Source organism: Anguilla rostrata, chromosome 16 (assembly GCF_018555375.3).
Source record: "Anguilla rostrata isolate EN2019 chromosome 16, ASM1855537v3, whole genome shotgun sequence".
Lineage (NCBI taxonomy): Eukaryota > Metazoa > Chordata > Actinopteri > Anguilliformes > Anguillidae > Anguilla > Anguilla rostrata.
The window spans coordinates 19,637,165-19,658,096 of record NC_057948.1 but is presented as its reverse complement, the minus strand read 5'-3'; the positions used below and the strand labels follow the sequence as shown (position 1 = coordinate 19,658,096).

The window sequence follows — 20,932 nt, the reverse complement described above, 5'->3', positions numbered from 1 at the left end:
AGCCTGTCAACGCTCCTTCCGTGTAAGGAGTGCCAGTCTTGTCACAAAATCAACTGACACTGAGCCCATCAATTTTTACCAATTTACATCAGCAGTTTTTATTTTTCCTTCCACTGAAAAAGACAGCAAAACAAGGCACGTATCAACCACGAACTAGATCTGTAAATCACAGACACAATCAGAATGTAAACATTACTGGGATACTGAAAGCACCAGTGTTTTATCTGGTTTGTTTAATGCAAGTCATAAACAGGCAGATAACTTGTGCATCAATTCCAAACCAAATGTAGGAAGGGGTGCATTTCAGTGAAACATCGGTTTCTGAATGGGGGCTGGTTGAATCAAGCAAAGATTACAAGACTGATTAGTCACTAATGGTTTAAAAACTGTTCATTCTGTAATTAATACATGTACAAATTTTTGTAGTTAGCGTGACTATATTCCATTAACTTATGACCCCTGTAATGACTGGAGGTGTAGTTTTTCCTGTGGTTGAACAATGTCTTCTGAAGCTACTTTAAAATACATATTTGACTTATTTTGGCATAATTTTACAATCATTTAAAGGTATCTGTTAGACTGGAATAAAAAATGTATTACCTTTCTATGTGGCAACAGGAAACTATGTAAGGTGTTCTACAGTTTTAAGCTCAGCCAACAGTGAACTGCATTTGTAGTTATGCATTTTATTTTTTACACTTTACGAAGGAGCACTGCAAAAATCACAGTAAAATCGTCTTAACTTATCGATAGTATTCTGCATGTAATTATGCAATAATTCCAGTATCATGAGAAAAAGGAGTAAGTCTGGAGCTCAGGGATATTCAGCTTTTACTGCAAACAGATTCTGAATTTTTACTGACTTACAAATTGTGTCAAAACATTAGTCTGCTCCTGACCGATTCCTTCATCTCAGTTTATCATCCTGTTTCTGAGAAGCAATGGATCAGCATGCTATTTGGCAGATGTGGGCTGACCTTCTTCATAATTCCACTAACATGTTATTTTGTAAACTGAGGTTTAGCAGACTATTAGAATGGCACTGTGGAGATATTTGTTTATGGAATTTATTAAATGTTTGCTATGAAATGTTTATATGAATTCAGTTTAATATATTGCCCTTTTCAGTCTCATGAAATTAAGAACACTGGCATGTGACTACGAGCTGGAACAAGAGCTGATATACAGCTCACAAGAGTATGCTGACACAGACACAATCTCTCCCATCTTTCCCATTGTCACACAAAAACACAGAGGCACACTGTCATCCGCATTATGAGCGAGTTTATTTACAGTTTAAAAGACGACCCTGTAGATCCAGTCGAAGACACATTTTCATCACCAGACTCGAGACCCACTGTTCGTACACAGTTCTGTAAACACTACGGACATTTAGACAAGAAAATGGTACTTTGCGAACCGCTGGACAAGGGCAGGTCAAATGTTTACAAAGACATGGAACAGTACAATCTGACCTAAAACAATTGAATTGTTTTACTTGTACAGCTTCTCATCAGAGATTGATCACTCAGCTGCTGTATATAACAGAAGCTTTTGAGGTAAAATACTTTTTTTGTCCGGCTGGTGCTAAATACCATGTGTCCTTGGTTGGGCTGGGAAAAACAGTTCAAGTTGTAACATATTAAGAATTGTTTCACATTTAAAAAAATTAAAAAAAAAACATCTTCAGCACAATTGCATAGCACATCTGAGCTTGGGGCCTGGTGACCTCTGCTGTACATCAGTGATGTAGACAACTCTCATTGGACACCTCTTGGGAAAAGCCCTCCTCTAGCAGCCATGACAGCGCCTCACAGTAAAATCATCCGCAGAGATGAACTCGGACACAGCCACACCAATGCCGTGCCCCGATTTACCATTCACAGGCCAAATAGAGGGCAATCTCAAATCTGACTTCATATTGTTCAACATATATGTATATGCACCTATAAGATATTAAAATACGTATGATGACCAAAAACTTTACCACAGATCTCCTGACGTCAGTACAAAAGTGTTAAACCTTCTTAACTGGTATTGGTAACAGCCTAATTGCCAATTCAAAAGCATTCCCTGCCAAACAACAGTTGGATTTCTGTTAAATAGTGTAAACAGACAACGTTGAGTAAAATGTCAAATAAAATGAATAGCAGCGTTTGCTTGCTCCTACCCCGCCTGCCTGAAAGCACACTGAAGGAACCACTCCGGGCAAACGTGTGCTCCGCCTGCGCGAGTGTGTTAGCGATGCACAATGAATATTCAAGACTGTACAGCGCCTGTACACAAAATCACTTTCACTCCTGCTCCCATGGCAGGCAGCACTCCTGCTCAGCATTCATCCTGTTAGAACCCTGATGCATTCATTAGTAGGCAGTTATTTTAGACCATTGTGTTACTACATGTGCCACTGAAAATGAAGCTGTGCTATTATACAACCACACTGAAGGTAATATATAAAAAGATTCTGAACACTTGTAAATATCTGTATACTGTATTTATATGTATATATATATATATATATATATATATATATATATATATATATATATATATATAAATACATTCATCTATAGAGAAAATACATAAAGCATTAGAAGTAGAAGGTACCAAGTATTGTACATGAGCAAAAAATTGGTCTTGTATGCCAGTGATTTCATGTAGGTATTTCCAAGACAGGTGGTAAGAGAGGAACACAGCACTAGAGGAAGTTCCTTATGCAACAGAGCAGGGCAGATACACCTGCTGATGTCAGTGGGGACAGCCTGTACCTGCTAACCCGATACCGTACCGATCCTCTCTCTCACAAGCATGAGACGCAGCAGACTCGTATCCTTCCACTGTGTGTACAGCACATTACAACATTTTAAGACCGTTACAAAAAGTGCACCTCCTACGTACCATAGTAAAGAACAGCTCCAACCGTGTGTCTGATAATGTATGAGGGGCCCTGTACTTAGTTCCAGTTATACACACTTCTGTGTTCATGACATCTTGACAGAGTGGGTCTTATTTACAAACACACAGTACAGGTTGCTCTTAATTCACATAGCAAATATGTAGACACAAAGAAATAACAAAGACCTAAGGACCTGACATAGAAACTATTGCTATCCTGTACAAGACCACACTGTCTTTAAGTCAACATTGCTTTTATAAGTTTAGCTCATTAACAACAGCCTGTTTTAAAAGTTCTGATAAAATATACATTTTTACATACACATACTGTATATTTATAACTGTACCATTTTTGGATGATTGATTTTTGGTTTTCTAACATTGCGAATAGAAACAGAAATGAAAGCAGACTGATACGTAGCTAAAAAATGAGAAGAATCTTCGAAGTAGATGCATCCAAGGAATAAAACAGTAAAATGATCTATCTGAAATATTTTGCGGTCAGATGTTTTCTTTTCTAGAGGAATGGCAGTTCAATTTTAAAAGCATTTAAACCCAGGACAGGGGTTCTGACACCCTAACTGATGGATAAGTGAACGGCTGTGAGGCAGATTAGGGGCAGAAGTCGTACGCTGATTGGCTCAAACAGGCAGACCGCGTGGTGCTCTGCGTGAAGCTGGTGCTCTTGCACAAGGGCTCACGGCTGCTCTGTCAGAGTTCACAGACATGTACTGATGGTTTCCGGGATGTGCTTCAGTGACCTGCGCAATGTATAATGGGGGCGTGGCATAAACACTGAGGGGCGAAACCTTAACACCACTGCGCTGGGTTAGGGGCTCTGTGGCTACACTGACCACACTGGTCCAAATTTGCATGTGTGAGGTCTCTCAATGTTTGACAAATTATTATCATGCTCATAAAATAATACCCAGTCAGATCTGTCGTATACTTCAAATATATATGTGTGTGTGTGTGTGTTCGGAAACATTGTGACAGAAAGGACGCATTTTGGGGGGAGAGGGGTGGGGTCACCTGGTCAGTGATCACATACTGTAAAGCTGAGGAGTCAGGCGAGGACCAGGACAGCGAGCTGCCATGTGGACCTCACCAAAAAGACACTTCTGCACCAGTCCACACAGACCCAGGGGGAGATGGGAAACAGTCAGCGAAACAGCCGACTAAACATGCCATAGAAATAAATGGTGTATAATGTATAATGTAAGTTTGTATAAATAGATTCCACGTTAAGTCAAATATTGCCAGTATTACTCATCATATATAAACTGTGATATATTTTTTCATAAAAGTGTCTAACATTGTATATACAAGTACATCTGCATTGTATGCAACACAAACAGGACCTTAGTTACGAAGGCTTCCTGTAATACCTCATATAATACGAGAGTTAATCCTACTCCTTTACTTTTTCATGTCTGGAATATAGTGTTTGGGAAACGTCAGGCACTGCTTTTGAAAGAAGCAGGATTCCAGGTGCACTTCCGGGGGAAATGCAGGGTTACTCCCTTTTAGCAGTCCCCCACCTCCCTTCTCAGGCGATTGGGTGTGGTGAAAGGATGTCACAGAAGTAGGCGTGGCCTGAAGTGTAGTGGGAGAGGTATAGAGAGGGGTGTTAGAGGAGTATGTGTCAACATGGCTGTCATGGGAAAGGGTGTGGGCAGATGGGCATAATATGGGAATTATGGGCGTGGACAGAGGGAGTTGTGGGAGTGGCTGCGGGAGGGGGGGGGCGTGGGGGTCCAGGGCAGTGATAGAAAACTAGAGTGGAGTCCTGCTTCTCACACAGCAGATCTGTTCTCTCTGTTGTGCGTGGAGCCCAGGGGCAGGACAGGAGCGGCTGGGTGGGGTTCAAAGGTGGGGTTCAGAGGTGGGGCTCCCCAAACGTCCTGCGGCACTCCATGACGCCGGCGCTGGGCGGACGGTCGCAGTTGTGCGTCAGCTTGACCTGGTTGGGCGTCAGGCGGTCGTACGCCGACTTGTATTCCCGGTCAAAGGCGTCTAGGGCAGTCGAGCGAAAGGCGAAGATGAACAAGTTGTACTCTTACAGTGCCACTAGTTCACAGATGCTCCCCCATTAATCTCCAGCTTAGAGCACTATTACATCACAAACACCACAGACAGCACTAGCTCTTCAGAGTGCCTTTGTTTCACAGGCTTCTGAAGGCCGCCCCTGAAAAACAGCGTGGGAGAGCCTGTAAGTGAAACCCCAGAGTCCGGAGGGAGCTCACTCACCGATATCGATGTTGTCTTTGCCCAGGGCCACCAGGGACAGGAACAGGATGTCTCGGTATAAACTCCTGTAGGGGGAAAGCAGAGAGACAAAGAAGGACTTCAGTTCCTGATCAGAAAGTTTCTGTTAACACAAAGTAGCTCCACCTATTTTGAGGCTGAGGAAGCCTCACTCTATGCCATCACTGCTTGAGCCAGCCAATGCATCTGATTTCACACTGCTGTTCCATCCAGGCTTTATAGTACTGCAGTACAGAATGCTATATAGCAGTGCCAGGTGCTGATCACATGTTGATCATTCAGTGCAAAACTGGACAGTGATATCATCACTACAGACTTATTGCATCTTAAATTCTTATTATTTTTTTTATACTTATGGGCTATGTAAACAAGTTTTTATTTCAGCTGAGTTCTTTATAGCTGTATGTCCTGTGTTCAGTTTTAGTAGTCACATGCACAGTGTTTTGGTAAAAATGAGGTCCTCGCACTGGGACCTCCTCACCTCTGCCTCCGGACGCCCAGTGAGTCTCCGAGCAGCTGCAGGACCTGGCTCATGGGCCCGTACACGTCGTTCTTCTGGATGCTCTTCACCACGCTCTGCAGGACCTCCTCCCCAAACGGGCCCTCCTCCTCCTGCAGCCGCTGCAGGGCCGCTGAGCTCTGGCCTGCACAGGGAGAGCACAGCTCACAGACAGGCCTTCACAGACAGGCCTTATACACCCTGTACAGCACGCGCATGCTCACACTGCGCACTGCATACACTACACAGCTCACACTCTGCCAGGGACCCGTCACACATTTGCTCTACTATATATATATATACTGTATATGTTATACATTATACACAAAGGTACAGGCACAAACTGGGGACACAAACTCACACATACTATACAGGACACGCACACAGAATAGCACATATACACACTCCAATGGGGACACAAATATGCACACAGCCATACACACTAAAACTGTAAATAAAACACACACACAAAATCATACTCCCAGTCAACAAAACAAAGACACCACAAAGGCCAAAAAACAAACACAATCTCATCCCACAAATGATCATGATTGACATCCAGTGAAACAGACAGACATTGGAAAATTTAACATGAAATATAGGGAAATATTCAGCAAATGCAAATCGACAAACCTAACACAGACGCTTGCAGCTAACAAAAACGCATCCTCCACTGCGACAACCACTGACAACTAACAGAATTACGTAACACAGATGCGCACAAACAGAGTTACATATCAGAGGCGCAAATTAAAATCACTCGTCAAACACGACAGGGAGCGAAACACAGGATTACGATATGAGCAAAAGGACTCTTGACAGTGACTGTATAACTGAACACTCACTCTCTGTTATAAGAGTGTAATTTAGACCTGTAAGACAGAGAACAGAGTCCCGTTAGGTTAACACGAGCGGACATGTGGCAGCCAGAACAGAGAAGTGCCACAACGCGCTGGGTTCTAACGCCAAAAGCCTATTGGACGAACATCCAAATCCCGCTCAGTCTGTGACAACAACATGCACAGGGGATTAGATGCAAAGCCAACACACATGGCTTTCTTAAGCTCTGTTTTAAAAACAACCGCGACTTAAATCAGGGATTTAATCAAGCTGTGCTTTTTGAAAACCGTACTTAGGATATAAAGCTGAGGTCCCTGACTGACCAAAATCTGCCACTATAATTAAACAAAAAACAAAAAAAACATTTTATTAAAAAAAGCTATTGCTTCCCTCTCCACATAAGTAGAGTGAGTGGGGAGTGCTCTGACACAAAAGGCAATACATAAATGCAATCCATAATTATTCTCAATAATATTACTGTTACCAATGTATTATTCATCTTTCTAAATTCACTATCATTATTAACACCTGTCAGACACTAAAAGCCAGATGTCTGAGGCTCTCCGGCTGCCTGTAAGGGGGAAGAATGTGGCCATAAGCACAGGATCAAGGACAGGAAACAGCAGGAGGAGGGTGTGGGTGACGTTAGACAGCCAGTCCTCCGGGGGCAGCACTCACTGCGAGTGTTCCACAGGATGTAGAGGGGCTGGATGGGGTCCTGCTGCAGCTTCAGGTTATCCCAAAGCCTCTGGATCAACACGTGCTTGCTGTCTTCTGACATCCAGTGGCGAGGAACCTGGAGGACGCAGAGCTGGGCGTGAAGAGACTGAAGAGACATCGTTTTCTGACCAATATCAATGATTCTGTTTCGCGCAGAGGAAACAGTGTGCGTGCGTGTATACATGTATTTAAGCGTTTGTGTGTATGTACGTGTGAGTGTGAGTGCGTGTATACGTGTATTTAAGCGTTTGTGTGTGTGTGTGTGTACGTACGTGTGTGTGTGCGTGCGTGCGTGTGCTGTTTGGTGCAGTAAGCTCACCTTGGTGTCGTGGTTGCAGTGTTTTGAGGTGAGGATGAGGCCGGGCAGGTTGCTGGGCAGGTCCAGCCGACGGAAGAACCAGACCAGGTTCCAGAAGACGATGGGGTGCTGGTCCACAATGCTGCAGGCGGTGATGGCCTGGTCGCCCTCGTTCTCCAGCAGGCTCTCCAGCTCCTTCCACAGGACCAGCGGGCTCAGGTAGGGCACGGTCACTGGCTCAGGGGTGTGCAGGCGCCACTCCATGTCCAGAGGACCCTGAGAGACACACAGACAGGCTCTCACAAAGCCATCGAACTCCAACACGGATGTGCGGGCGAGTGCCAGGTCCTGTGTCCTCTCTGTATAAATTATACCTCGGGGTGTGGTCTCTCACCATGTCCTCATTGTGCAGGAGTTATTTTATTTATATATGTGAGTTATATTTACCTTTATTTATACAGTTGACTGAGCACACATAGCCAAGTAGCCTAACCTGCATGTCAGTGGATTGTGGGAGGAAACCGGAGTACCCGGAAGAAACCCAGACAGGCACGGGGAGAACATGCAAACTCCACACAGCAAGGCCAGGAGTCCTCACTTTGTATGAGTACTGGGTTCAGTGCTCAGTGTGTAACCCTGAGCGTGCTCTCTCCCCATGTCCTCACTGTGCAGTAGTGCTGGGCTCAGTGCTCAGTGTGTAACCCTGAGCGTGCTCTCTCCCCACGTCCTCACTGTGCAGTAGTACTGGGTTCAGTGCTCAGTGTGTAACCCTGAGCGTGCTCTCTCCCCATGTCCTCACTGTGCAGTAGTGCTGGGCTCAGTGCTCAGTGTGTAACCCTGAGCGTGCTCTCTCCCCATGTCCTCACTGTGCAGTAGTGCTGGGCTCAGTGCTCAGTGTGTAACCCTGAGCGTGCTCTCTCCCCATGTCCTCACTGTGCAGTAGTGCTGGGCTCAGTGCTCAGTGTGTAACCCTGAGCGTGCTCTCTCCCCATGTCCTCACTGTGCAGTAGTGCTGGGCTCAGTGCTCAGTGTGTAACCCTGAGTGTGCTCTCTCCCCATGTCCTCACTGTGCAGTAGTGCTGGGTTCAGTGCTCAGTGTGTAACCCTGAGCGTGATCTCTCCCCATGTCCTCACTGTGCAGGAGTACTGGGTTCAGTGCTCAGTGTGTAACCCTGAGCGTGCTCTCTCCCCATGTCCTCACTGTGCAGTAGTGCTGGGCTCAGTGCTCAGTGTGTAACCCTGAGCGTGCTCTCTCCCCATGTCCTCACTGTGCAGTAGTGCTGGGCTCAGTGCTCAGTGTGTAACCCTGAGCGTGCTCTCCCCATGTCTCACTGTGCAGTAGTGCTGGGCTCAGTGCTCAGTGTGTAACCCTGAGCGTGCTCTCTCCCCATGTCCTCACTGTGCAGTAGTGCTGGGCTCAGTGCTCAGTGTGTAACCCTGAGCGTGCCTACATCCCATGTCCTCACTGCAAATGTCATAACGACCATGTACTGGCAGTGGTTCAGTGCTCAGTGTGTAACCCTGAGCGTGCTTCTTCCCATGTCCTCATGTGCAGCTAGGACTGGGTCTCAGTGCTCAGGTGTGTAACCTGACGTGCTCTCTCCCCATGTCTCACTGTGCAGTAGTCTGGTTCAGTGCTCAGTGTGTAACCTGAGGTGCTCTCTCCCATGTCCTCACTGGCAGTAGTCTGGGTTCAGGCTCAGTGTGTAACTGAGCGTGCTCTCTCCCCATGTCCTCACTGTGCAGTAGTGCTGGGCTCAGTGCTCAGTGTGTAACCTGAGCGTGCTCTTCCCCATGTCCTCACTGTGCAGTGTGCTGGGTCAGTGCTCAGTGTGAACCCTGAGCGTGCTCTCTGCCCATGTCCTCACTGTGCAGTAGTGCTGGCTCAGTGCTCAGTGTGTGAACCTGAGCGTGCTCTTCCCCATGTCCTCACTGTGCAGTAGTGCTGGCTCAGTGCTCAGTGGTAACCCTGAGCGTGCTCTCTCCCCATGTCCTCACTGTGCAGTAGGACTGGGCTCAGTGCTCAGTGTGTAACCCTGAGCGTGCTCTCTCCCCATGTCCTCACTGTGCAGTAGCTGGCTTCAGTGCTCAGTGTGTAACCTGAGCGTGCTCTCCCCATGTCCTCACTGTGCAGTAGTGCTGGGCTCAGTGCTCAGTGAACCCTGAGCGTGCTCTCCCCATGTCCAACTGTGCAGTAGTGCTGGCTCAGTGTCAGTGTGTAACCCTGAGCGTGCTCTCTCCCCATGTCCTCACTTGCAGTAGTGCTGGCTCAGTGCTCAGTGTGTAACCTGAGCGTGCTCTCTCCCCATGTCCTCACTGTGCAGTAGTGCTGGGCCAGTGCTCAGTGTGTAAACCCTGAGCGTGGCTTCTCTCCCCATGTCCTCACTGTGCAGTAGTGTCAGTGCTCAGTGTGTAACCTGAGCGGTCTCTCCCATGTCCTCACTGGACAGTAGTCTGGCTCAGTGCTCAGTGTGTAACCTGAGCGTGCTCTCCCCATGTCCTCACTGTGCAGTAGTGCTGGGCTCAGTGCTCAGTGTGTAACCCTGAGCGTGCTCTTCCCATGTCCTCACTGTGCAGTAGTGCTGGGCTCAGTGCTCAGGTGTGTAACCCTGAGCGTGTCTTCCCATGTCCTCACTGTGCAGTAGTGCTGTGGCTAGTGCTCAGTGTGTAACCCTGAGCGTTGTCTCTCCCATGTCCTCACTGTGCAGTAGTGCTGGGCTCAGTGCTCAGTGTGTAACCCTGAGCGTGTTCTCTCCCATGTCCTCACTGTGCAGTAGTGCTGGGCTCGTGCTCAGTGTGTAACCCTGAGTGTGTCTTCCTCATGTCCTCACTGTGCAGTAGTGTGGGCTCAGTGCTCAGTGTGTAACCCTGAGTGTGCTCTTCCATGTCCTCACTGTGCAGTAGTGCTGGGCTCAGTGCTCAGTGTGTAACCCTGAGCGTGCTCTCTCCCATGTCCTCACTGTGCAGTAGTGCTGGGTTCAGTGCTCAGTGTGTAACCCTGAGCGTGCTCTCTCCATGTCCTCACTGTGCAGTAGTGCTGGTCAGTGCTCAGTGTGTAACCTGAGCGTGTCTCTCCCATGTCTCACTGTGCAGTAGTGCTGGCTAGTGCTCGTGTGTAACCTGAGCGTGCTCTCTCCCATGTCCTCACTGTGCAGTAGTGCTGGTTCATGTGCTCAGTGTGTAACCCTGAGCGTGCTCTCTCCCCATGTCCTCACTGTGCAGTAGTGCTGGGCTCAGTGCTCAGTGTGTAACCCTGAGTGTGCTCTCTCCCCATGTCCTCACTGTGCAGTAGTGCTGGGTTCATTGCTCAGTGTGTAACCCTGAGCGTGCTCTCTCCCCATGTCCTCACTGTGCAGTAGTGCTGGGCTCAGTGCTCAGTGTGTAACCCTGAGCGTGCTCTCTCCCCATGTCCTCACTGTGCAGTAGTGCTGGGTTCAGTGCTCAGTGTGTAACCCTGAGCGTGCTCTCTCCCCATGTCCTCACTGTGCAGTAGTGCTGGGCTCAGTGCTCAGTGTGTAACCCTGAGCGTGCTCTCTCCCCATGTCCTCACTGTGCAGTAGTGCTGGGTTCAGTGCTCAGTGTGTAACCCTCACCACGTGGTCGTTGAGGCGGCTGGGCAGGCTCCCCGTGGGGACGCGGTGACAGGGCCTCGGGGGCTCCTCCACGGGGCCACAGGTGCTGACGCTGCGGGCCAGCGGGGCTGGTGTGGAGAGGCCAGCCGGATGACGCGCCATGGCGATCTCGATGCTGTGGGGTGGGGGGCAGCCATTCCTGTGACACGCACACACACACACACACACACACACACACACACACACACACACACGCACGCACACACACACACACACACACACACACGCACACACACACACACACACACACACAAATTCACACAGACACAGTGAGAGACGCAGTATGGAAGGGGGAGGCGGGTATTTTTTTAGCAATTGCACATAACAAATTCTTGAGCTAAAACAAGGTCATCAGTGTGGATATGCACACAGAGGAAACTTGGTGAGACAATGTGACATGGTCTACACTGTCTGAATGATGTACTGCAGGAGACAGAACCCACATTAATGACATGTCATTTTGGACCAGAAAGGGAAACTAGGCCAAATACAGGACCACTTGGACAAATTTAGAGCAAAAGAACCCAGCTGGCACCAGAGCATACCGGCTGTTTCCGGAACACTCCTGCACGGTGATCGTAGGGGAGGATGGGGAGAAAGCTGTGTTGGGGCAGGGTGTGGTCAGCGTAGACGTGCCAGTGCCCAGCCCGGTGGGCATGAAGAATGATGACGAGCCCGCCTCTTCAGCAGATGGACTGCTCTTCAGGAAGTACCTGACAGGAAACAGGAAAGAGCTGGTGAAAAGGAGGACAGAGCTGCATTATGGAGCACTGGGTAAGGAAATGGCCACGTACAGAAGCTTGCTTGTTGGAGGATGGAATACTCGTGATGCTGTAGCACTATCAAAAGGAAATAGCCAAAACCCAGCCTGAACCCCCAAAAATGGATATTCAGAAAAAGATAAATGGGAAAAGTTATCATTAAACAGGAAATTAAACAATAGCCATTTGTTTAGCACAATAAAACAGACGCTTTAATGCATTTTGTGACACACTGACAGATGAATTCATTAAATAATAGCCCAAGATGAACAGGTACAAACCGACAGTTGGCAGTTCGTCTAGACACCCAACACTCCGAATACAATTAAAGAAGCAGATCATTTGTTAGCTGAACAGATACTGATACAGATACAGATGAACAGATACAGATGCAAGTCCCCCTGGGTAAGAACAAATAAAGTGTGAGTGTTTGTGCGTGTGTGCGTGTGCGTGTTTGTGCGTGTGTGTGTCTGCGAGTGTGTGTGTGTGCATGTGCGTGTTTGTGTGTGTGTGCGTGTGTGTGCGTGTTTGTGTGTGTGTGTGTGTGTGCATGTGTGTATGTGTGTGTGCGTGTGTGTGTGTGTGTGTGTGTGTGTGTGTGTGTGTGTGTGTGTGTGTGTGTGTGCGTGTGTGTCGGTGTGTGTGTGTGTGTGTGTGTGTGTGTGCGTGTGTGTGTGTGTGTGTGTGTGTGTGCGTGTGTGTGTGTGTGCGTGTGTGCGTGCGCGTGTGCGTGTGTGTGTGCCAGCGCGTACCTGCCAGGTCCTCTCAGGTCTCTGATCTCCACATTGAGGAAGGGCAGGAAGGGGTTTCCGCAGAAGGGGCAGGTGGTGTTGAGGTTGGAGTCGTCTGCGGTCCAGCCAGCCATGATCTCCTCGTCGTACACCAGACAGTCGCAGGTCTTACAGCGCGAGCAGCTGGAGATCAGCACCTGGACACCCACACCCGCATGACTCTCAGGCCAGCCCACTCAGCCCTGTCACTCACAGGCCACAGTCTAACTGGAGCAGTTAACTGCTGCAACTAACAAACAGACTAATATGTAAACTGGGTCTAAACCGACCCAGCTTAAACACTCTGTCCTATTCTGACATGATGGGTAAACACCGGCACAGATACATCAGTAGGATCCAATGAGATGTCTTCATTCCACAGAAGGTCTAATTGGCTGAGAGGGAGCCCCTGACTCTGCTGTCTCCAGGCAGGGTTGTGAAAGGCACACTCACCTCCATGGCGTAGTTATGGAAGGCGCTGCTGCTGCTGGTGCTGCTGGAGCAGCGGGAGGAGCTCAGATCGGGCTTGTCCAGCTGGGGGGAGCAGGAGGGGGAGGCCGCAAAGCCTGAGGGGAGAGAGAGCGACAGTTCCAAGCCTCAGACACGTGACAGAGACTCCCGCCTGAGAAATAACTAACAGCCAGCACCACAGTACACCAGCACTGGCTCGGCTCTACAGCAGGACACTGAACAGAGCACTGAACACTACCCAACGGTGGTGGCGTCTGTGTGTCTGTGTCTCTCTTTGTTTCTGAGCACAGCAGCCAGCATTAATACTTACTATGCCTCTGCAGCAAACTGCTACTGACAGCTCACAATGCACATGGAGTGGGATGTGTGTGTGCACATCGTACATACGCCACCAAGTAATCTCGCTTCTCTGATTTACAACTATTTATTTTGGCCTAAGCACAATGCGCTCTATGTACACAGCAAAAAAAAAAAAAACGAAATCTTAATGGTATTATAAATGTGTACCTGAGAGCAGGCGTGGGCGCCCTGGGCCGGGGGGCAGGGTGGGACTCTCCTGACTGCTCCGGAGGGGGCTCCGTTTGGGACCCATGATGCCGTTGCGCTGGGGAGAGGTGGGGCTGGAGGGGTCCAGGCAGGGCTCCTCATCCAGCAGGGAGGAGCAGTCTGGGTCCCCCGTGCCCAGAGAGGACACGCTGGCCCGGTCCGAGTTCGCATCCTGGGGGAGATTGAGTCATCAAGTCGTCTCAATGCACGGCGGCTTTGGAACAAACACGCTAATTTAAAAGCCCAATATGCAGCTCTCCTGCACTGCACTGAGTGCTTTAAATACCCAATGCGCTTACAGTGCTGTTAGTATCTACTGCGTGATATGATCACGTTCGTCAGTGAATGACAGTGGAGGTGTTATATTAATTACTGAAAGTGTACACTGCTGTGAGATGCAGTATTCATGAGCTGGGCTGTACAGACTAAGATTACTATCACAGTTCAGTGAGTCCCATATGTGCAGAGCAGCTGTCAGTCCTACCTTAGAGGGCGTGGTGTAGGTGGCGAACCGCGAATACCAGCGGCTGGCCTTCTCTGCCACGCCCTTCCCGGCAGAAACCACGCTGCTCTTGAAGACGTCCAGCGTGGGGGTGAGGAGGGAGTCGATGGCGAAGGAGGACGGGGAGGGCAGGTCCACGGCGGACTCCTGCTCGCGGCGGGGGCTGCCCTGGGAGAAGGTGGGGGAGGACCAGAGGCGGGGGCGGGGGCGGGAGTGGTAGGTGCGGGAGCGCGGGAGGCCGGCGGGCCGGGGCGAGCTGTGGGGCAGGCTGGGGCGGCGGGACGTGGGCGTGGCCTGCAGGGCGGGGCTGGCGGGCTCCTGCAGGTCCATGCTGGGGGCGCGGCTGCTCAGGGGGCTGCCCATGTTGTTCATGTACATCTCGATCTCCTCGGCCAGGTCGCGGCGGGGCGTGAGCGGCCCGCCCTCCCGCTCGGGCTCCGCCTCCTCCTGCCGCCGCTCCGTCTGGGCCGCCAGCAGGGAGAGCGGGTCGAAGCCCGTCTCGATGCCCGTCCGCCTCGCCGCCTGCCCGCCGAAGCTGCCGACGCTCACGCTGCGCTCCACCCCTCTCCTGCGCCTGCCCGCCGCCCCCCGCCCCGCCCCCTGCCCCTCGCCCGCCTCCGCGTCCAGGTCCTCCAGGTCGAAGATGGCGGGGGCGTCGGCCTTGTCCTCGTCGCTGAAGTCTCTTTCTCGGCTGTCTCTGTGGCGACGCCTGGGCGTGCCGATGTCCAGCGAGCTGGGTCTGACCACGCCCACCCCGCCAGCGCCGCCGCTGCTCAGAGAGCCCGGCCTCGCCGACGTCTGGAAGGTTCCGCAGAGGATCTTGGCGTCGGCGCCCAGCTTCCCTGCGATGCGGGCGGGGTCCGTCTCTCCCTGGGTCATCCCCAGCCCCAGGACCCTGCGCCCCGTCGCGTCCCCGCTCAGACTGCGACCTCTGACCCCGGGCCAGTCCGCCGCACCCCGGCCCTCCTCCACCGCGCTCCTGTGCCTCCTGCGCAGGCCGCCGCCCTCAACCGCTCCCAGCTCCTCCAAGGAAGAGAAGAGCAGCCCAGCGGCATGCGCTACAGAAAGAGAGAGAGAGAGAGAGAGCCCTGACACCAGCACTAACACTGGGAGAAATACACCCACTCCCACACCAAGAGCACCCTTAAAACAACAACTCAATCCCCATTTCATTTAATCCCCGAACTGGAGTGGTTACAAACGTATCTGTAGGCCTGTCGAGTGGCTGTGCCAGGACCAAACAGCGGGATTAGCGGACTGAAATAAGATACAGACTCTTAAGACCAGGCAATTCTTTTTTGTCCCCTGTCGGTCTCTGGTCTTAATCTCCAAAACAATATATTCTGCTATGCTGAAACCTACACTGCCAGGGATATTCACAAAAAATATATATATATATTTTTTAAATATTTCATTGTAACAGGTTTTTGTTTTCCAAGGCTACTAAAGTACTTCAACTTTTTCCTGCCTGGTCTCAGGAGGATAAATAATGTTTTGGCCTTCTTAAAATTTTTAACACTAGGGCTAATACTAAAAAAGGTAATACTGAAGGTGATTCCACTTTAATTCACTCATGCTGAGCAAGCTAGCTAGAGCATGACATCTTGTTTTCAACTTTTTGTTCAAATTCAGCGGCATCTCTTTGAATCTCACAATGCTACCAGTGGCTGTGTAAATATGATGATCAATAAAACAACACAAATGTCAGACATCAAAGGATAACTGGCTCACAGAAACAGGAGTACTTATTCTGTTGTGGTTCAAGTCTAGGTCATTGGCTCTTGTAAACTAGACCTTGGAATGTCTGCGTTTATAGAACACAGCGTATTTTTCCCCCTGCATTTTCGCTTTTGTCTGCATAAAAACTGCCGAATCCTGTGTTAACGAAACAACTGAGGGCATTTCAAAAATCTGCGTTCTAAACTAATTCACTTGGGTTCTCATAAAAAATAACCGTCAGACAAAAGAGATGACAACTCACAATAGTGACACAATAAATTCATGCCATTCATCATTTTATTATGGCACTTGTGACAGAAGCAGGATGGAATAGGAGGTTTAGCAGGATGAAATAAGTCACAAATAATGCTTCGGCTTTCTCATCAAAACAAATTTTTGTCACACAGGCTAATAATATAAAAAAGCCCTCACAGCGATTCCTGTTTTAATTTACCCATGTTGTGCAAGCTACCTAGAGTGTGACATCTCGTTTTTGACTTAATTCTCTGAATATGTGTTCATAGAGCGCATTGTATTTTTGCCCTCCATTTTGACTACTGCTGTCCCATCGCTCTATCAGTGGCTAATGAGTGATGAGGTGGGGATTCTCTTCAGACTTCAAACCTCCCTAAGGAACAAGATGGCCAATTACACACCTCCACTGGCCACAGCTGGCACTGGAGGAATTAAGTGTTTGATGTGGACCAATGGGGGTCGTCACTGCAAGTGCTGAGACTGAATATGTTGACCTACACGCAGGAACAGGTACAGACACGCGACCCTAATGTGTCAGTATAATGAAGAGGCTGGATCAGTGCAGCGACGAGAAGTCAAATTGAACTATTAAACAATACTGACCTGCACTCGCGTCATTAGCCTGGCTGTCCGCGTTGTCGAAGGGACAGTTGCCGCGGACGATGCCAGCGCGGGGCTGGAACGGGCCTCGGACTGCTGGGAAGTCCAGCTGCGGGAGGCAGTCGCCGCTGCCCTTGGCGCTCTCGGTCTCCGACACTGCCAGGACAGAGCGTGGTTAGTCCTGCCCCGCACACTGGCCTTCAGCAAGCCCCTTAAACACAGCTCCACACACAGGGGCTCTATCCACAAGCACAAACTATCACAAGCTCGCATGAAATGGCCTTTCACCCCCATTCAAGCCCATCTCCACTCCTGTCTACACCTGTGTCAAAGCCTGATTGCGAACCTTCATTCAGGGTCACTGCTTCAACTACATGACCAGGAAAGCTATTGAAAATATAAACACTTCTGCATGTTGTGACACAGACAGCTGTTACGCTAAAAGCACAAGCCAAAGTAACTGTGACTCCACCGCAGTTTACTGAGTGAGCGGCAGCTCGTCACAAAAGGGCAGAGTGCACTGTTCTTTACACACAAAACACAGACAAGACATCACTGTGAATACATCACTGTTAGTTTGAGCTCAAAGCTCAAGGTGGGAGGAAAGACAAATAAAACCTTTGAATAGACTCCAAGAATAACAGTTAGTTTGACATGGGGTGCGATACCTGAGGGAAGCACTAGAGGACAGCAAAGACAAGGCTTTAAGGATCAGCGCTCTCCCGACATCACAACTTTCTGTGCTAATACGAGGCGAACAGACTGCATTTACAAATTTAAAAAAATGTGTCTGCCTCTGCATCTCAAAGTCAAGGAAGGAACATAAATATTGTACAGGAGTGGCAGTGCGTTCAGCTCAAACTCGATTCACATTCTGCACACTGTCAGTCCAGAGCTTAATAACCTGTGGACTCAGAGGGATTGAGGCAGGATCTTCCGCTGCAGCCAGAGAACAGGGCTCACGGCTCTCAGACAGACACCGAGACCCTGAACATCTCAAACACGATTTTACTCTTTCCAGCTGGTCGCTGCAGCTGAACTGAAAGCAGGTGATCTCTGCACTGCAGAGTCTGAGTCTCCCCAGAGAGCAGAGACCGAAGGCCTGAATCGGGCTGCAGACACAGGGCTAAGCAGGGATGTGCCTGTCTTTACTGCTACCACTGATCAAAGCTGGGAGTGCTGGGGATGTCTGGCATCAATCTGTGAGTGCGTGAGTGTGTGTGTTTAAGTGTGTGTGTGTGTGTGTTTAAGTGTATGTGTGTGAGTGTGTGAGTGTCTGTGTGTGTGTTTAAGTGTATGTGTGTGAGTGTGTGTGTCTGTGTGTGTGTGTGTGAGTGTATGTGTGTGAGTGTGGGAGCGTCTCTGTGTGTGCGCCCCAATGAACTCACAGGAGCTGGAGTCGCTCTCCTTCTTGTCCTCCTCCTGGTCCCGGGCGCTGTCCTGAGGGCTGCTCTCTCCCCGGCGCACCTCCTCTTTGGACAGGGAGTTGTACCCCAGATCAGACTGGCCGCCTGGGACAGAGACGGACCATCAGTCACACGCTAACCCTAACCCCAAATCCAAATCCAAACCCAAACCCTAACACTGACCCTAACCCTAACCCAAATCCCAAACCAAACCCAAACCCAAACCCAAACCCAAACCAAGCCAGTCTGATGTGCTGTGTGTTTGAGGCCAGTTCAGATACCGGGCTGCACTTTATCTCTGTGGACCAGCAGCTGAGACTGCCACTGAGAGAGGGGGGAGGGGGGAGCCATTTTATATTTATGAACAAGCTTCAGAAAACCGGCCTCAGTGAGCGCGGGGAGAATACAGGCGATGAAACACCCGGAGCTGCATTAAACCTCTCCCTTTTCCTCCCTCGCTTTCCCTCCCTCTCTTTCTCTCTCTCCGACTCAGAGTGCAAAGACAGAGATCTGTGGGTCTCCTGGCACTCCTGTCTGATCAGACCTCTCTCATCTCTGCAGTTTTACACCTGTCATCTTAAAGAAAAAAAAGATCTGAGCGTCTTTCTTCTTGTCCTTATAGGTAAATTAGATAGAGCTGCTGTCTCTGGAAGTTAGTGAATCCAAACAACCACAGTAAATCCTCTGCCAGTCTTTACTTCCTTTCCGTACTCTGCTCAAACATCACAGGGAAAGGTTTTTTCAGAAGATGTCCAACAGCGCTCGCAGTGACAGGCTGATCACTAACTGTGATCAATGCAGTGGGGGGAATTCCTGCTCTACATTAACTAGCTTTCATCTAATGAGTCTGCAGCCATTACAACAACATCAGTTCCACTGGCTGATATGAGTGAGATGGAGTAAATGAAGGGGAAATACAGAGAGAGAGTGAGAGAGACAGAGGAAGAGTGAAGAGATGAATGGAGAGGCAGGTACCTGAGGACAGGAGGGCGTGGCCTCTGGGGGAGCGTGATGACCGCGACTCCGAGCCCGCGCCGCCACACCTGCGGCCGACTGCATGTGGGGGCGCGAGGGCGGGGCAGGGGGGTGGAGTTAGGATGGGGAGTGACAGGAGCAGTCAGGAGACCACACCCACAGGAAGGAAGGAGCAGGTGAGGGATGAAGGAGAGAGAGAGAGAGAGACAGCAGCATGGCGCGATGAGAGAGGAGAGAGAAGAAGAAAAAGACAGTGTCAGGGAGAGCCGGGCTGGGGTGTACCTGTGCTAGACCTATCGTCTGTGGAGTCTACTTTGATTAAGTCAGCGCCGAAGGGGCTCTGCTCCACGGGGTTAGAGTCGTTAGCACTATCCAGGCTGCCGTGGCTGACCGCGTCCAGGTCACTGCCATCTGCTCAGAGAAAGCACACGTTAGCACATCCATCTGCTCAGAGAAAGCACTAGACATCCACTGCCTGAGAAGCACGTGCCATCCATGCTCAGAGAAAGCACATGCTAGCACATCCATCTGCTCAGAGAAAGCACGTTAGCACATCCATCTGCTCAGAGAAAGCACACATTAGCACATCCACCTGCTCAGAGAAAGCACACGTTAGCACATCCACCTGCTCTGAGAAAGCACGTTAGCACATCCACCTGCTCTGAGAAAGCACGTTAGCACATCCATCTGCTCAGAGAAAGCACATGCTAGCACATCCATCTGCTCAGAGAAAGCACGTTAGCACATCCATCTGCTCAGAGAAAGCACACTTAGCACATCCATCTGCTCAGAGAAAGCACGTTAGCACATCCATCTGCTCAGAGAAAGCACGTTAGCACATCCATCTGCTCAGAGAAAGCACACGTTAGCATAGCCTCTCTGCTCAGAGAAAGCACACGTTAGCACATCCATCTGCTCAGAGAAAGCACACGTTAGCACATCCATCTGCTCAGAGAAAGCACGTTAGCACATCCATCTGCTCAGAGAAAGCACACGTTAGCACATCCATCTGCTCAGAGAAAGCACACGTTAGCACAGCCTGCTCCTTTGGAAAAAGCACACGTGCAGAAACCTCATCCAGATCCAGTGTCACCTTGCCATGGCTCTGCTAGTTACCACGTCCTGGCCCCAACCAGACAGATCTGGCTTTGCCAAACCACCAACATACATTACAGCCCGTCCCCACCCCCTCTGACCACCCCACACCCCCCACCCTCCACCCCTGCTACACCGTTCACTTCCTCCCCATCGCCAAACACAAAGCCATTACTCTCCCAGCCCTGAGAAACAGCACAAGCTCAGCCATTGATTTTTCGAAATGTCAGCGAACGTCGTAAATAAAGGGGAGAAAGAGAAGGAAAGCGGCGTCGGAAAGGGCGCTGTTGTGAGCCGCTGGGGTGGCAGCCCCTGCAGGGCAGACAGCGCTGCCCCGGGGAGGCGAAAGGTTAGCTCTGTGCGCCGCGTCTCCCTGATCAATACACACAAAATGGACTCCACACGGCCCTGAGGAAGGAGCCGGGGGCCACGTTTCGGGAAAAGGGGGGGGGGGAGGGGGGCTTGGAGAATGTCTTTCCAGCAGGACATCAGAAGTCAGCCAGGCACAGAATTCCAGGGGGCACTCAGAATTCAGGGGAGGGGACACTCAGAATTCAGGGAAGGGGACACTCAGAATTCAGGGGAGGGGACACTGAGAATTCAGGGGCACTCAGAATGGAGCCTCATCACTACCCTCGCCCTGCGTTCCTGTGTTCATCCTGAGCTCCGTGTGGAAAAGG

General features: G+C 50.0%; 1 protein-coding gene across 6 annotated transcripts in view; it reads right to left on the bottom strand.

The window, feature by feature from the left end:
- Nucleotides 1-1,262: 1,262 nt before the first annotated feature.
- dennd4a (DENN/MADD domain containing 4A) overlaps nt 1,263-20,932 on the bottom strand; it is a 65,583-nt gene continuing 45,913 nt past the window's right edge. For 3 of the 6 annotated variants that reach the window (XM_064312132.1, XM_064312135.1, XM_064312133.1), the window contains 15 exons: nt 19,440-19,568; nt 18,165-18,287; nt 16,780-16,932; nt 14,185-15,260; nt 13,662-13,872; nt 13,137-13,249; nt 12,666-12,841; nt 11,698-11,865; nt 11,114-11,291; nt 7,542-7,796; nt 7,181-7,298; nt 6,508-6,534; nt 5,645-5,807; nt 5,146-5,210; nt 1,263-4,911 (listed from right to left, as the gene is read on the bottom strand). In XM_064312132.1, coding sequence (XP_064168202.1) covers nt 4,775-4,911; nt 5,146-5,210; nt 5,645-5,807; nt 6,508-6,534; nt 7,181-7,298; nt 7,542-7,796; nt 11,114-11,291; nt 11,698-11,865; nt 12,666-12,841; nt 13,137-13,249; nt 13,662-13,872; nt 14,185-15,260; nt 16,780-16,932; nt 18,165-18,287; nt 19,440-19,568 — 3,092 coding nt within the window. In that variant the 3' untranslated portion in view covers nt 1,263-4,774. Of the gene's footprint in view, nt 4,912-5,145; nt 5,211-5,644; nt 5,808-6,507; nt 6,535-7,180; nt 7,299-7,541; nt 7,797-11,113; nt 11,292-11,697; nt 11,866-12,665; nt 12,842-13,136; nt 13,250-13,661; nt 13,873-14,184; nt 15,261-16,779; nt 16,933-18,164; nt 18,288-19,157; nt 19,236-19,439; nt 19,569-20,932 lie in introns of all 6 variants that reach the window. The other 3 variants (XM_064312134.1, XM_064312137.1, XM_064312136.1) reach the window with 2 other exon arrangements.